The 14,221-nt window shown below is 42.7% G+C and overlaps 1 protein-coding gene across 3 annotated transcripts in view; it reads left to right on the top strand.

Annotated features, from left to right (window-relative positions):
- Positions 1-9,100: 9,100 nt before the first annotated feature.
- The window catches only part of LOC311369531 (E3 ubiquitin/ISG15 ligase TRIM25-like), a 15,188-nt gene continuing 10,067 nt past the window's right edge, over positions 9,101-14,221 (top strand). The window contains exons 1-2 of one of the 3 annotated variants that reach the window (XM_084487754.1): positions 9,101-9,367; positions 12,880-13,947. In XM_084487754.1, the coding sequence (XP_084343880.1) occupies positions 12,882-13,947 (1,066 nt within the window). In that variant the 5' untranslated portion in view covers positions 9,101-9,367; positions 12,880-12,881. The remainder of the gene's footprint in view (positions 9,368-12,879; positions 13,948-14,221) is intronic. The other 2 variants (XM_084487755.1, XM_084487756.1) reach the window with 2 other exon arrangements.

The raw sequence follows: 14,221 nt of genomic DNA, 5'->3' as shown, positions 1-14,221 counted from the left end.
AGCTACTTTACAGTTGCCTCGACTTTGCCAGCCTATTTCAAGGCCTCACATTTATTTTTGCTAAGCCTATCTGACCTTGGCTACTCCAAGGTTACAATAACTGGATTTACTTTCAAGGATTGATTTACTACACTACCCTGCATATTGTTCAACTGTCATTCATACCAGCTGTAGCTCTTCAAGATAGATAACTATTAACAAAACTGTAAATGTATGTGTGCAGGTCACATTAACATACAGACTTAAGGCAGACTTGGAATTATCAAATTGAATTGAGGCTACCAGAGGGAGACCTTCATCACTGAATCACCATCACTGCCTATCCAGCTGATTTCAGTTGTGATAATTCATTTTTTTGTAATTTCTTTCACATATTTAATTTAAATATTTTATGAAATAGAACACAATTTAAGTGCAGATCAACTTCATCACACTTATGTCAGTTTGAAAGATATAAAAGGGCAACATGGAAGTCAACTTTTCTCTTTTTTTGCTGCACTCATTTTGACATTGTTAATGCCGCCCAGCCGTTTTGAATTTGTTACTTTGAGGCAGGCGCATAGCCACATAAGGGCCAGTGCCACTATGACAGACAGCTGGCCCACCCTATCAGAAGGAGGCGCAGAGCCACATAAGGGCCAGTGCCACTATGACAGACAGCTGGCCCACCCTATCAGAAGTTGAAATTCAAGGAATGAAAAAAAAAAAAAATCTAATCTAGAACACTCCGGGAGCTCCGGCGGGCGTCCTGGAGCTCTTTATCTAAATAATATAAGATAATATAATATATAGATATCTCTATAATATAATATATAATATCACTGCCAAAAGCTGTGTGCGCCTCCGGGTGATATGTGAGTATATGAATCGTAACGACTGCGTCGGGTTCTCCGTCTCTGGTTCTTCCACTTCCACATCAATCTAAAGTTCAGACTGAACTGCGACACGGAGGAGAAAGGGATTCCCTCCAAATTGCGAGTGCATCGTGGGGGCCGGATTGAAGCCCTATGCGGGCCGGATTCGGCCCATGGGCCGTATGATGCCCATGTCTGTTCTAGGGCAAGGCATGACGATAAAGAAGGATTCATTATTAGGATATTTAAATCCCTGCCTGCAGTGTCGTCTGCGGCCACTAGGGGGTTCAGTGAGCCCCTGAACCGACGCAAACTGCGCCTCTGGTGTTCAGCAGATGATTCTACTTCCTGTTTCTTCAGTCGAGGTCCTCAGCAGATGTTTCTCCAGAGCTCAATACATGCACCTGATAGTGACACATCGTCATGGAGGTCTGTCTTAACTCCACAATAGACAATAGGCCACTTCATCTAAATCACAGGCTCCATGTCAACTGTAGCTGCGATAGGAACCATAAACACACTTTATTACTGCCTGCTTTCAGAGGGTCTCCTGATGAGGAGCAACGAATACAAAGGTGATGATGACTTCTCTCCTCGCTGCCTCCACAAACTAGTGCTGCTGAGCTGAAGGGAACCTTTCCTCCGGACCCTGATGGACCCCTCCACGCTCTCTCTGGAGGGCGCTCAGCCCCCTGGTCCCTGGTCTCCATGGTAACCACAGGTACAACGGCCGCTTAACGCAGCGAGCGGTGTGAGCAGCCAGGTGAATATGTCTGGTGAGGGTGATCCCGGACGGTTACCACGCCGATAAATAACCTAATCTCTGCTGTCGGACTGGGAGCTACGGAGTATGTAAGAGGGAGGGGGGATTCATATCTCACGTCCTGATAGTTTCATATAGGCTGCTGTGTGTGCGTGCGTGCGTGTGTGCGTGCGTGCGTGCGTGCGTGCGTGTGTGCGTGCGTGCGTGTGTGTGTGTGGAAGAAGAAATGGAAACCCTTCAGAGACCAGAGGAGAGGAGAGAGGAGAGGACCACAACAAGTGGAGCGGAGGGTTGCAGAAGAGGAGGTGGAAGAACACGGGAATCCTCTCTTCCACGGAGCCTCATGTGCAGCAGAGGAGCACTCCTTCAACATGGAGGAGGAGACAGAGAGAGGCACCTGGTAGACCTCATCATTCACCAGTCCACACGCCTATTCACTGCAATGGATTCAACAAACTGTTCTTTGCCTTGCTATGGATCTTTCTGTTTCCTGTTGAGCCTGGAATGGAGCTGACACCATCAGCTCAGGAGACTGACACCACCAGGAGACTGACACCACCAGGAGACTGACACCACCAGGAGACTGACACCACCACCTCAGGAGACTGACACCATCACCTCAGGAGACTGACACCACCACCTCAGGAGACTGACACCATCACCTCAGGAGACTGACACCACCAGGAGACTGACACCACCTCAGGAGACTGACACCACCAGGAGACTGACACCACCACCTCAGGAGACTGACACCACCAGGAGACTGACACCACCAGGAGACTGACACCACCAGGAGACTGACACCACCAGGAGACTGACACCACCACCTCAGGAGACTGACACCACCTCAGGAGACTGACACCACCAGGAGACTGACACCACCACCTCAGGAGACTGACACCACCACCTCAGGAGACTGACACCACCAGGAGACTGACACCACCAGGAGACTGACACCACCAGGAGACTGACACCACCAGGAGACTGACACCACCACCTCAGGAGACTGACACCAGACACAGACACAAGACAGACTTAACATGAATGTACTCCACACGTTTACTTTCCTGCATTTGAACCTTTTAGCTTCATGCATTGAGCTAAGTGAACTGGTTACAATCGTTTCCACACGGTATGTCAGACAGGAGCCTCTCCCTGAGGCCATGGGGACTGAAGGAGAAGAGGAGATGCCAGGACCCCTGAACCAGCACACTCTAGCGGTCCGAGAGACCCCCTCAGCACACACTAAAGGGCTCAACCTCCACCGCTGCAGCCACCAGAAGGATGGCCACCGTCCACCTCAGCTGACTGAACAGCAGCAGCGCCTCCTCTGGGTTCTAGACCAGCCTAATAACGGATCAACAGTTTCCTCTGAGCCTCGTACCAGCATCCAGAGGCTGGACCATGAATCAAAGGCTACAGTCTGCATCGGCTTTCACAAACTGATGCATGACGCAGAATTGTTTAAGTCCCCAAATCCTGCTCCATGCAGTTGTTTGTGAATAGGTTATATATAGTATTCCAAAGACTATCAATGTTTTAATGTTTTGATGTCAGGTTATATTTTTTGTAACTTGACAAAATAATTAAATAAACCTTGTTCCATTAATTATTGCTATTATTATTATTGTTATTATTGACAAGTTGAACATTTGTTATGTTTTGTTAACATAATTGAATTAAATATAAGTATTTAAAATATGTAGCTAGATTGTATGTAGAAAATGTAGAAAATATATAGTAAATTTCTCCCAATTATTCTTTATAAATTATTTATAATTATTAATTACATTTTCACAATGAATTTTCAATGTTAGGTGCAGTTAGTTTTATTCTGTAATTTACCTTGGCTAATGTCAACTTAAACTCCTGTAATGAATTGCAAATACGCCATGCATATTATTTAACAATATTCACGTAATCCACCTATGTTAATATATTATACAACATCAATATTGCTACTAAGTATTTTAATTGTATTAACTATGTGTACCGACTGCCCCCTACAGGCCATTATCAGCTCCTACAACTCAACTACATTTAAAAAGTGAACTGATCGGTTGTTTAACCATATTTATGTGATGACTTCTATGGAATGCCACATGAGTCAAAATGAAAAAATAAATAGATAAATTTGGCTATGAAATAAATAAATGAAGCATCTCCTCCCATACCTTCTTGTGTATCTTCATGAATAACACATCAAAAATCGTAGAAAAAATATTTTGAAGAGAAAACTTGCAATTGTAACACCAAATATATTTTTTACGCTTACTATGTCCAGTAATCATTATTCCAATTGCAAAACATTTTTTCAAAAATATAATTAGTAAAAAATAAATAAAAATATAGTTATATCGCGTGACCATGGTGAAGAGACACACTCATGAAAGCTTAATTTATTATTTCATAATAAATACGGGAAGCCGAGAACCTCGCTCTGGAGGAATGGAGACAATAGAGGTGAATTATGTACAACAGGGTGGAGTTAGAGAAATGCACGTTTCAGAGGACATGTCTACAGTGGTAGATAAGAAGAAGGGTTCTATTTAAATAGTATAGATATACATGTAATATATATATATATATATATAATGCACAGGTTTGGGCAGGTTATGGAATATAAAAATAAATGTACTGTGCAGTTTTGGGTGATGATGTAACCCAGCTGTATTTTCAGTCAGCTAATCCTTTCATGTAGTATCATTGTTATTGGTGTGTGTGTTTCTTTAAGTGTTAGACCATTTTTAATGTTACGTATGTTTACGTTGATGTTTTATCGTTTCCTTATCGTTTCCTTGGAGATAGATAAGCGGTTATCTTCTCTCTTCAATGCATCCAAGAAAACTGTGGACAAGCTGGAATCCAACTACTGTTTTATTTCGGAGTTTAGTTTGTTTTAAGTGATTTAAGTGCAATACTTACTGTATAAAGTAGGCCTACTCGGTTTAATTTTAATGATAATCCTGAGGCCCGTCGGCACAGTGTATGAAGACCGTTGGAAGGGCGCTCCGCCGAGCGTGTGACCGTTGGTGAAGGTGACGGCCGCTGGTTCCTGAGCGGCTCCTCCCGGTGGGTCCAGAGGAGTCATCTTCTGTCCCCGAGGACTGCAGGCAAAACCACTTCAATCACACACACACACATAGAGCTCTGTAATATTGTTTTTGCTGGCCAGCACTTTACTTTACTTTACTTTATTTTTACGTTACTACTCTTTCTTGTCGCTAAAGACAATACAAGGACACTTGAAGATTTATTTTATTTTTGAATAAGAAGACCGTTCGGTATTTATTTTGTTTATGGATTGAGAGAGAGAGACGTATATAAGTATTTGGTTTAACTTCCTAGAGAAAATGGAAATATATTTTATTGTGTATTTTTTTTTTCTTATTCCAATTGAGGGTTAACCGAAATAGAATTGTATTCCTATGTGTTTAAAGTATACTGTTACATGATTTACTTGATTTTCGTTATGATGAAGTACGATGCGTTTCAGTCCATCAACTATTGAATAAATTTGGATTGATAGTAAATTGCTATCACAACCCTGAGTTCTGTTTATTGGTTACAAAAGTGCAATAGAAAAAAGGTTATCTAGGGGTATTAATAAATAATGTATGGATGCATGTCGGTCGTATGTGAGTGGTCAGACGTGGAGTGGAAAGTGTGTGACCGCAAGAGAGAGAGAGAGAGAGAGAGAGAGAGAGAGAGAGAGAGAAAGAGAAAGAGAAAGAGAGAGAGAGAGAGAGAGAGAGAGAGAGAGAGAGAGAGAGAGAGAGAGAGAGAGAGAGAGAGAGAGAGAGGCAGAGGAGGGCGAGGGCTTATAGGCCTACGCCGGCGCCAGGTGAGGCCAATCGTCCCTAACTGGTCTCCTCACTGCAGGCCGGCAACCTGAAGCCGTGTGGCCACCAGGAGACCAGCAGGCAGCCCGCAGGGGGAGCACAGGGCCGTCACATAACGTTCACTTTACATGCACGTTCTTGCCTTTGACCTCAATGAATTTGAAGTAGTGCTTATATCTCCGCCTTGAAAATGCCACCTTTTCATCGGATTGCTCCGGACTCGCCATTTCTACTGCTTCGTCGGATCTGTTTGGTGTTTGTGTGTGCGTGTGGCGCGCGTATCCTGGCTTGTGTGTAAAAACACTGGCTCCGATTGGCTACCATGAAACACGACTCTGCCTTAGCCAATCACAATCGCTAACCCACTCGGTCTCCTAGCAGTTTGTGTGTGCAGCCAGGGGTGCGTTCGGATTACGCAGTTTATTCAATGAATTCATAGTAACGCACCGCATTTAACTGTCAGTAACGGTAACGCTGTTGTTATAACGGAAAAAGTGATTAGTTACATTACCCGTTAGTGAAAAAATAACGGCGTTACCTAACGGCGTTAGGTAACGCCGTCAAACACTGCTGAGGAGGCTGGTTGACGTTCTTCTTTCATGTGATGTTGATACTTCACCTGCGCGGCTCGCAAAGTTGCGCGAGTTCTATTTTGGACCAATCACAGCAGAGCAATCGCTCTGATCCACAGACACGGGACTAGCCTCCTGCGCGCACTAGGGTGGCCGTCACCGAGGGGTAGGGAGAAACGTCTTCTCCATTGCTGTGTATGTCGACATGTGGAGTAATTCACAATAAAGCTGACTTTTACTTTGACTTTTCTACACAGTACAAGACATTTATTAATATCTCTAGAAATAATTAGATGGTTTTTAAGCTAAATGTTTGCTCTTCAATGAATGTCAATGTTATGTTAGTTAATTAAATTAAATGTGGCCTGTGGGATTAGGTCTTCTCTCTCTCTGGCCGTTTCTCAATTCACGTTCTCGTGCGTTCTCGTGTACTTGCGTTCTCGATAAACGTCATCAGTGGTGGCCCAAGCACTGTTCCAATTCCAAGAACGCGAGTACTGTCGTAAAACCCGTGTGTGTTCTCGATGCGTTCTCGATGAGGCCGTTCCACCGAGGATGCATCGGAGGTGACTCGTGTGGACTCGGGACCGTTAAATATCCCAGAATGCATCATCGAGTCCGCTGCTGTTCCAATTGCAGAGTGCGTACTCGCGTTCTCGGAAGTCTGTACTTGAAAGTCCGGACTTGCCAAGTACGTACTTCCAAGTCCCCTGTTTTTGTCCCTGAGGTCCAGACATTGCATTCACATGAGTAGGAATAACCAGCATTTACCATCAGAACATGTCATGTAACTCTTCCTGCAACAAACAGGATTCACATGTCAACAGAAGCACTGAGAGATGAGATGATCAGCTGACAATATTGATGTGGCTACAGTGAAAGAGCTGTCATGTGTTTTAGCAGACGTCAGTACTTATACTTATTAATGTTGAGTGCGTAAATCATTGAGCAATGTATTGGTTGGGTTAAACAGTCTTCATTCTGTAAATACCAAACGTTGTGTGTCACTATACATACTATAGTTTATTACAATGCTTTTGTGATTTTGAAATTACAGCAAAGGTTTGGTTTAAGACCATGAATACGGTCAGGAGATGTTAATATGATATAAGATACATAATTATTAAGTCAGCCTGTTGCACCAGCTGTGCTCATTTCAACCTCAGCTTTCCACCACAGTGATGACTGTTGCAGAAGGTACAGACCTTATCTAGTGATGGCACAGTTTAATATCCATCTAACCTTATATAAAGTTATAACAGCTTATTGTTAGTGTGGTTTAGTTAATTAAGACACTTTCCCAGAACTGATTGTGAATAAATTGCCAATGGGCGCCAACACTGGAATTATTATAGAGCGCTGTGATTCATGTATGCATGTAATGATTCATTTATATATTCTAACTTATTTACTTGATTAAGGCTACTTAACCTGTTACTTTGGGTGAACGTTAAAGGTTATATATAGTGTTGCGACCTGTGATGAGTCTGACTGGTAGAAAGAGTTGATTTACCTTGACGTTATTGCTGGCTCTGTTGTCATGACAATAACGCCACTGGCTATCCGATGTAAAAATCCTTCAAGTTTATTTACCGTTCTCTCTCTTAACTAGGCTACATAAATAAAATTGAAAAATATATATTTTTGGTGGATTATCCTCTGGCCTGTATAATAACAAAATGAATGCAGTGGTAAGTAAAGAGCAATACAACAAAATCTGACACACCGTGCACCGTGTGCTTTCTCAACTTCATTTGGGAGGTGACTAGCCTTTATTTAAATAGACTCATTTGTCACGTATTAAGTAGTAATAATCATTATTATTGCTTTTTCATATTTTCATATTTTTCAGACCTTATACATATTTACATCCTGGTATATATTTATACTTACATCCTGATTCTACTGTACTGTTGTTGCATATTTTGTATTGTAAATAATGTTTGTTGATTTTCTGACACGTACATTAGGCAATACCCCCTAAACTGGCCTTTTTCATTACACAACGTGAACAACTGTAAATGAATTAAACTTTGTACACGGACCAACAAAGCTATTAATTGTCCATCCCTGTACGGTCTCTCACCATTAAAGACGTTAAATTAAAATATAGGCTACTATACGGGACGTAGACCGACTCATTTCACGGATTCCTGTACGACCAGGTTGCCTTAAACATCTGTCGCATATGTCAGGTGAAAACTAAACGTCAAGGGAAAGAGGCGGTGGTTGAAAAGAGTATTTTGATCGCTTATTAAGTTCACTCGTTGCTTATAATGGTTTATTTGTTTCCCAGTATCATTTCCTTCATTTTTGAATTGTAAAATAAATAAAATAATTGTTTGAAGTTGCAGGTTTTTTAAATGATTGAAAGCGTGGAGTCGAGCTGACCTTGCCTGCTGTACCCACGGCCCAAAATAAAGAACAGCCGAGACAATATCCTCGATTCAAAGTCAAGTGTGAGTCAGTGTGAACGACCCTCACGGTCAAACCTCCTGATCCACAAATGTGGAGAAAAGACGGAGGACATGTGTGAAAGCAGCTTCTGTCTCTGTCTGTCTGTCTGTCTGTCTGTCTGTCTGTCTGTCTGTCTCACTCACTCACTCACTCACTCACTCACTCACTCACTCACTCACACACACGCTTCACGCTCTGTTTCTACTGGTTGAAGAGAAGTGAAGGTTTTTTAACTTGTGATTTAAATAGAAGGACAGTCAAAGGACTTCTGTCTCGTCCTTCTCTTCACTTTAGATCGCATTGAGACAAATTAATCACCTGGATGTTCAACGTAAAGTTAAGTTTACCACACGGCTCAGAAAAGAACAATCTATTGCAACATTACCTAACGTTGTTTTCTCTATAGTGAGATTGATAAGCGTTACACAGACACACTTCACAATATCACATCATTATAATAAACCAATAACCTAAAGATAATATAAAATGCTGGGAAGTCCAGACAACCGCCTTCTCTCTGACAGCCAATCACAGCCTCGAATACCTCACAGTGTCACGTGTTTTCAGGGAAAGCGAAAGTTTCCACACACACACACACACACACGCACGCGCGCACACACACACACACACACACACACACACACACACACACACACACACACACACACACACACACACACACACACACACACACACACACACACACACACACACGGGGCGTGTGTCCGTGGGGGCGGGGCCAGGAGAGGACGTGATGTTCGAGAAACGAAACTTAAGGTTGACAGAAACCCGACGAGGAGGAAGCAGTTCTCTCCCTCAGGAGAACAACACAACACGTTTTGGGACACACACAGTCTGACCGACAGCAACCGCAACCAGGTGAGTAAAACAACACAACCTCCGCGCCTCTCTCCCCGCGGTGTGACCCCGTACGGACCGGCCCTACAGCGGGTTATGATGTGAACTAGGGGAGCGCTAGGATCGGACAGGCAGCCTGTCAGGCAAACTCACACGCTGACTCCTCACCCTCACCCTAACCCTCACCCTCACCCTCACCCTAACCCTCACCGTAACCCTCACCCTCACCCTAACCCTCACCCTCACCCTAAACCTCACCCTCACCCTATCCGCGAAACGGACCCGTGTCGGGGTCCACCTGCACGCCGCGTTGGAGCCGCTACGGAGGCAGATCGCGGACCCTCTCGCCCGCAGCTGCAGCCCGTCGACGGACGCGCAGCGGGTATGAAAGGCGTTGGCCTTGCGTGGGACGCTCCCGAAGTGCATTGTGGGTCCGTCCGTCAAGTTTAACTTTTCAGGCAGCGACGGATCCGTCACCCAATCAGATCGCGTTATGCAAATATACGCACGTGCACTGTCTTCTTTCAGCTAAGCTTTCTGTAACCTTTTTGTAACCAGAATGCGCTTTCTCTAGACATCACACGGTCATATGAATCATGTAGTCATATTAATCATGTAGCCATATGAATCATGTAGTCATATTGGACATGTAGTCATAGTAGACATGTAGTCATATTAATCATGTAGTCATATTAATCATGTAGTCATATTAAACATGTAGTCATATTAGATATGTAGTCATATTAATCATGCAGTCATATTAATCATGTGGCCATATTGGATATGTAGTCATATTAATCATGTAGTCATATTAATCATGTGGCCATATTGGACATGTGGTCATATTAGACATGTAGTCATATTAATCATGTAGTCATATTAATCATGTAGTCATATTAATCATGTAGTCATATTAAACATGCAGCCATATTAATCATGTAGTCATTTTAATCATGTAGTCATATTAATCATACAGTCATATTAATCATGTAGTCATAGTAGACATGTAGCCATATTAATCATGTAGTCATATTAATCATGTAGTCATATTAATCATGCAGCCATATTAATCATGCAGTCATATTAATCATGTAGTCATATTAATCATGCAGCCATATTAATCATGCAGTCATATTAATCATGTAGTCATATTAATCATGCAGTCATATTAATCATGTAGCCATATTAATCATGCAGTCATATTAATCATGCAGTCATATTACACTGTTCTATTCTTTTTGAGTGAAGTGGGGCACTAAAGGTCCCATGCTACTTTACGGATGCCTTTATATCGGTGTTAGTGGCCCCTAATACAGTATTTGAAGACTCATTCCCGAAATTCATCCTTGGTGCAGAGTTCCAGCCGCTACGGGCCAGTCCCACAATGAGCTCCACAAACGTTCCTGTAGCTTTAAGGCTAATGAGGAGGAGAGAGGCGGGTCTTTGATGAAAAGGTTACAATCCCTTCAAATTACCCTAAAAATGATTTGGCCAGAGGATGATGTAGATATGGTAATCTATCCAGTTTCTAAAGCCGATAGGCGCACATTAATCACACATTTAACAGGCATGACATTGGAATGTCTGCAATGTCCCATCCTGAATAGATGCATTCCCAATGGCTGTAATTGCCACGTAATCAAGCAGCTTTGCGTACACGCAAATAAGGAGCCTAAAATATCAACGAACCAGGAACTTTATTGTCAGCACTGATAGTCATCGTCCTCAGACCAAACAGAACGTTGTGTGGAGGTGACGGTTTGGGTTGGTTGGTTCCCTCAATGTTTGGGGAATGTTGGGCTAGGCCTGGGAAATAAAACAATAAATGATCGTATCGTGATAGACTCTTCATCAATATCAATATAAAACATGTTCAATATATATCGATAAGAGACATTGTTGTGTCGACATTGGAGTATTGATCAATGAAGAACAGTGGAAGCTCATATTAAGTGTTAAACAGTGTTTAAATCCAGCATGGTAATTCCTAGTCTTTTTAGGTCATTAAAATGATCAATAGTTATCGATATTGATCAATATGATCAAGTTATATCGTTATGTCTTTCAGCCGTATCGCCCAGGCCTACGTTAGGCTCTGTTAGGTTTCTGCATAACCCAGAGTGAACGTTCTCTAAATGTTAGTTCTTGGTTTGGTTCTAACTAACCTTCAGATAAGGCTAACGTTATCTATACGTTCTGCGTTAGCTGGGAGAAACCGTGGCACTTATTGAAAGTGCCGATGTGAAACGCCATTATGAGTAGGCTGGCTTCAAACAATCAATTTAAAATCAACCTGCCTTTTGAATTTTCCGATATCGATTAATAAAATCTAATGATTAATCTTTTAATGTACGCTGTTGCACATTGGCTGCTCGTGCACACACTCAGTTTAGCCTCACAAGCAGCTCTCTCCTTATTTATTTACACTGGCTGCCTGGTTCAAATTTAAAGTTGTTTATACTGAATATATGTATACATGGTTCATATATGGGATTGGTTAACCTATTCAAGGTTGTCTCTATTATGGCTGGGTATTCCCTACAACCTCACCACGTGATACGTATCACGACACAGAGGCCACGATACGATGCGCATCGCGATACACGTTGATTTTGAATAATGACCATGTCCTACACAGAATTTACTACAACAGCTGTTCTTCATTATTCTCTATGGATGGCACAACTTAAAACACTCACAATTCAGGCCCAGAGAGATCTTAAAAGTAAAAAAATATATTTTCTAATCGAGTTATTCATGCAAATAACATATTATTTCATTCTTATATATAAAAGCAATAGCATAGTTCACTGAAGCCTAAAAATATGTTGATTGCTGGAGAGGGTGGAAATGTTGTAAAGCAATAGGCACACGGTGAGTGACAGTTAAGGGGCGTTGTCCGTCTCTCCACTGCGCGTCGGGACGGACAACGCCCCTTAACTGTGGTATAATGACAACATTCCACAGTCGTGATCTATTGCTTAAATATTTCATATCCCTAACCAAATCAATATTGGATAGATTCTGATCGAATCTGCAATTAATCGATTCCGGACGTCATGACTATTTGAATAACTTCCAATGTTGTGGTTTTGTGTCATTTGGATACGTTGTATTTGAACCTCTAGTTTTCAGGGACAGAAAAAGTGCTTCCATGTTGAAAGTGAAAGTGTAGCATTGTGACACTCGGCTGTTTCAACTGGGCAGAAGTCTGAGACTTCTCACCCTATGCAAACGTTGTTTTTGGACACATACTTATCCCATATTTTAGACAATAATTGATATAAATGTACTTTGAGAATGTATAATTCCTTTAATTTAAATTAAACTAAATAATCAGACAAACATTGTAAGGTGAGTCCAAAATATTGACCCCTCATCCTCAGTGAAGATGTCCTGTCTGCAGGACTTCATGTTGTACCTCCTATTGGATGAAGATTTCTGCTTGAAACAACAAAATATATAACGTATAAAGCACTTGCATTTGAACGAGTTCAAACTGTTATTTTACTATTGTTATCCATGTTTTCTAGGAATGGCCTCTGCTACTTCCTGGTCTGAAGAGGACTTCTCCTGTTCCATCTGTCTGGATGTGTTCAACAGCCCAGTCTCCACACCATGTGGACACAACTTCTGCAGAACCTGTATTACAACGTTCTGGGATGACCAAGTCCAGTACAAATGTCCTGTTTGCAACGAGCTGTTCCACACAAGACCTGATCTACGGGTTAATACCCTCTTATCAGGGATGGTTGATCGGTTTAGAAGTTCTGCACCAGTCAAAGAGCAGCCTTGTGTTGAACCAGCAGAAGTTCCCTGTGACGTCTGTACTGGGACCCAGCTGAAGGCCGTGAAGTCCTGCCTGACGTGTTTTACCTCTTACTGCCAAACCCACCTGGAGCCTCATCAGAGAGTCGCAGGCCTGAAGAAACATCAGCTGGTCGAGCCTATGGACCGTCTGGAGGACAGGGTGTGTAAGAAACACGACCGACTCCTGGAGCTCTTCTGCCAGACTGAACAGGTGTTTGTGTGTGTGTTGTGCACAGTGACGGACCACAAGTCCCATCCTGTTGTACCTCTAAAGGAGGAATATGAAGTGAAGACGGCCCAGCTGGGGAAGATAGAGGCTGAAGTTCAGCAGATGATCCAGGAGAGACAACTAAAGATTAAGGACATCAGAGACACAGTGGGACGTAGCAAAGCAGACGCAGACAAAGAGATAGCCGATGGTGTGCAGGTCTTCACTGCTCTGAAGCGCTCTGTTGAAAAGTGCCAGGATGATCACAACCAAACGGTTAAAGAGAAACTGAAATCCACAGAGACAGAAGCTGAAGGCCTCATCAAAGAGCTGGAGCAGGAGATAGAAGATCTGACCAATAGAAGATCAGAGGTGAAGCAGCTCTCACACACTGAAGACCACCTCCACCTCCTCCAGACCTTCAGATCCCTGAAGGATCCTCCACCCACCAGGGACTGGACGACGGTGGAGGTCCGTCCTCCGTCATACGTAGGGACCTTGAGGAGAGCCCTGGATCAGCTGGAGGAGACACTGAACATGGAGATGGGGAAGGTGCCTGTCCCTAAACCAGATGTAAAGAAGTGTAAGTGTTTGTTTAGTTTGATTCATCTTAGGGTTGTCCAATGATCCAGAATGTCTCCGGTATGATACTGTGCCACACCGCCCATACCGCTGTTTGGTCATATTCTTTTTGAAGAGCAATTGAACCCAAAATTGATGACATTTTATCACTGTTACTAAAACAAGACCAATCATCACGAGAACATGAATGAAATCCTATGTTTTTTGTCTCCCCAAAACACGATGTGATCGTTCCACTCTGCTCTGAACACAGGTGGTGTTCTTGAACACCATGT

Source organism: Micromesistius poutassou (assembly GCF_964030765.1).
Source record: "Micromesistius poutassou genome assembly, chromosome: 24".
NCBI classification, from domain to species: Eukaryota; Metazoa; Chordata; class Actinopteri; order Gadiformes; family Gadidae; genus Micromesistius; species Micromesistius poutassou.
This window is presented reverse-complemented; position numbering and strand designations above follow the sequence as displayed.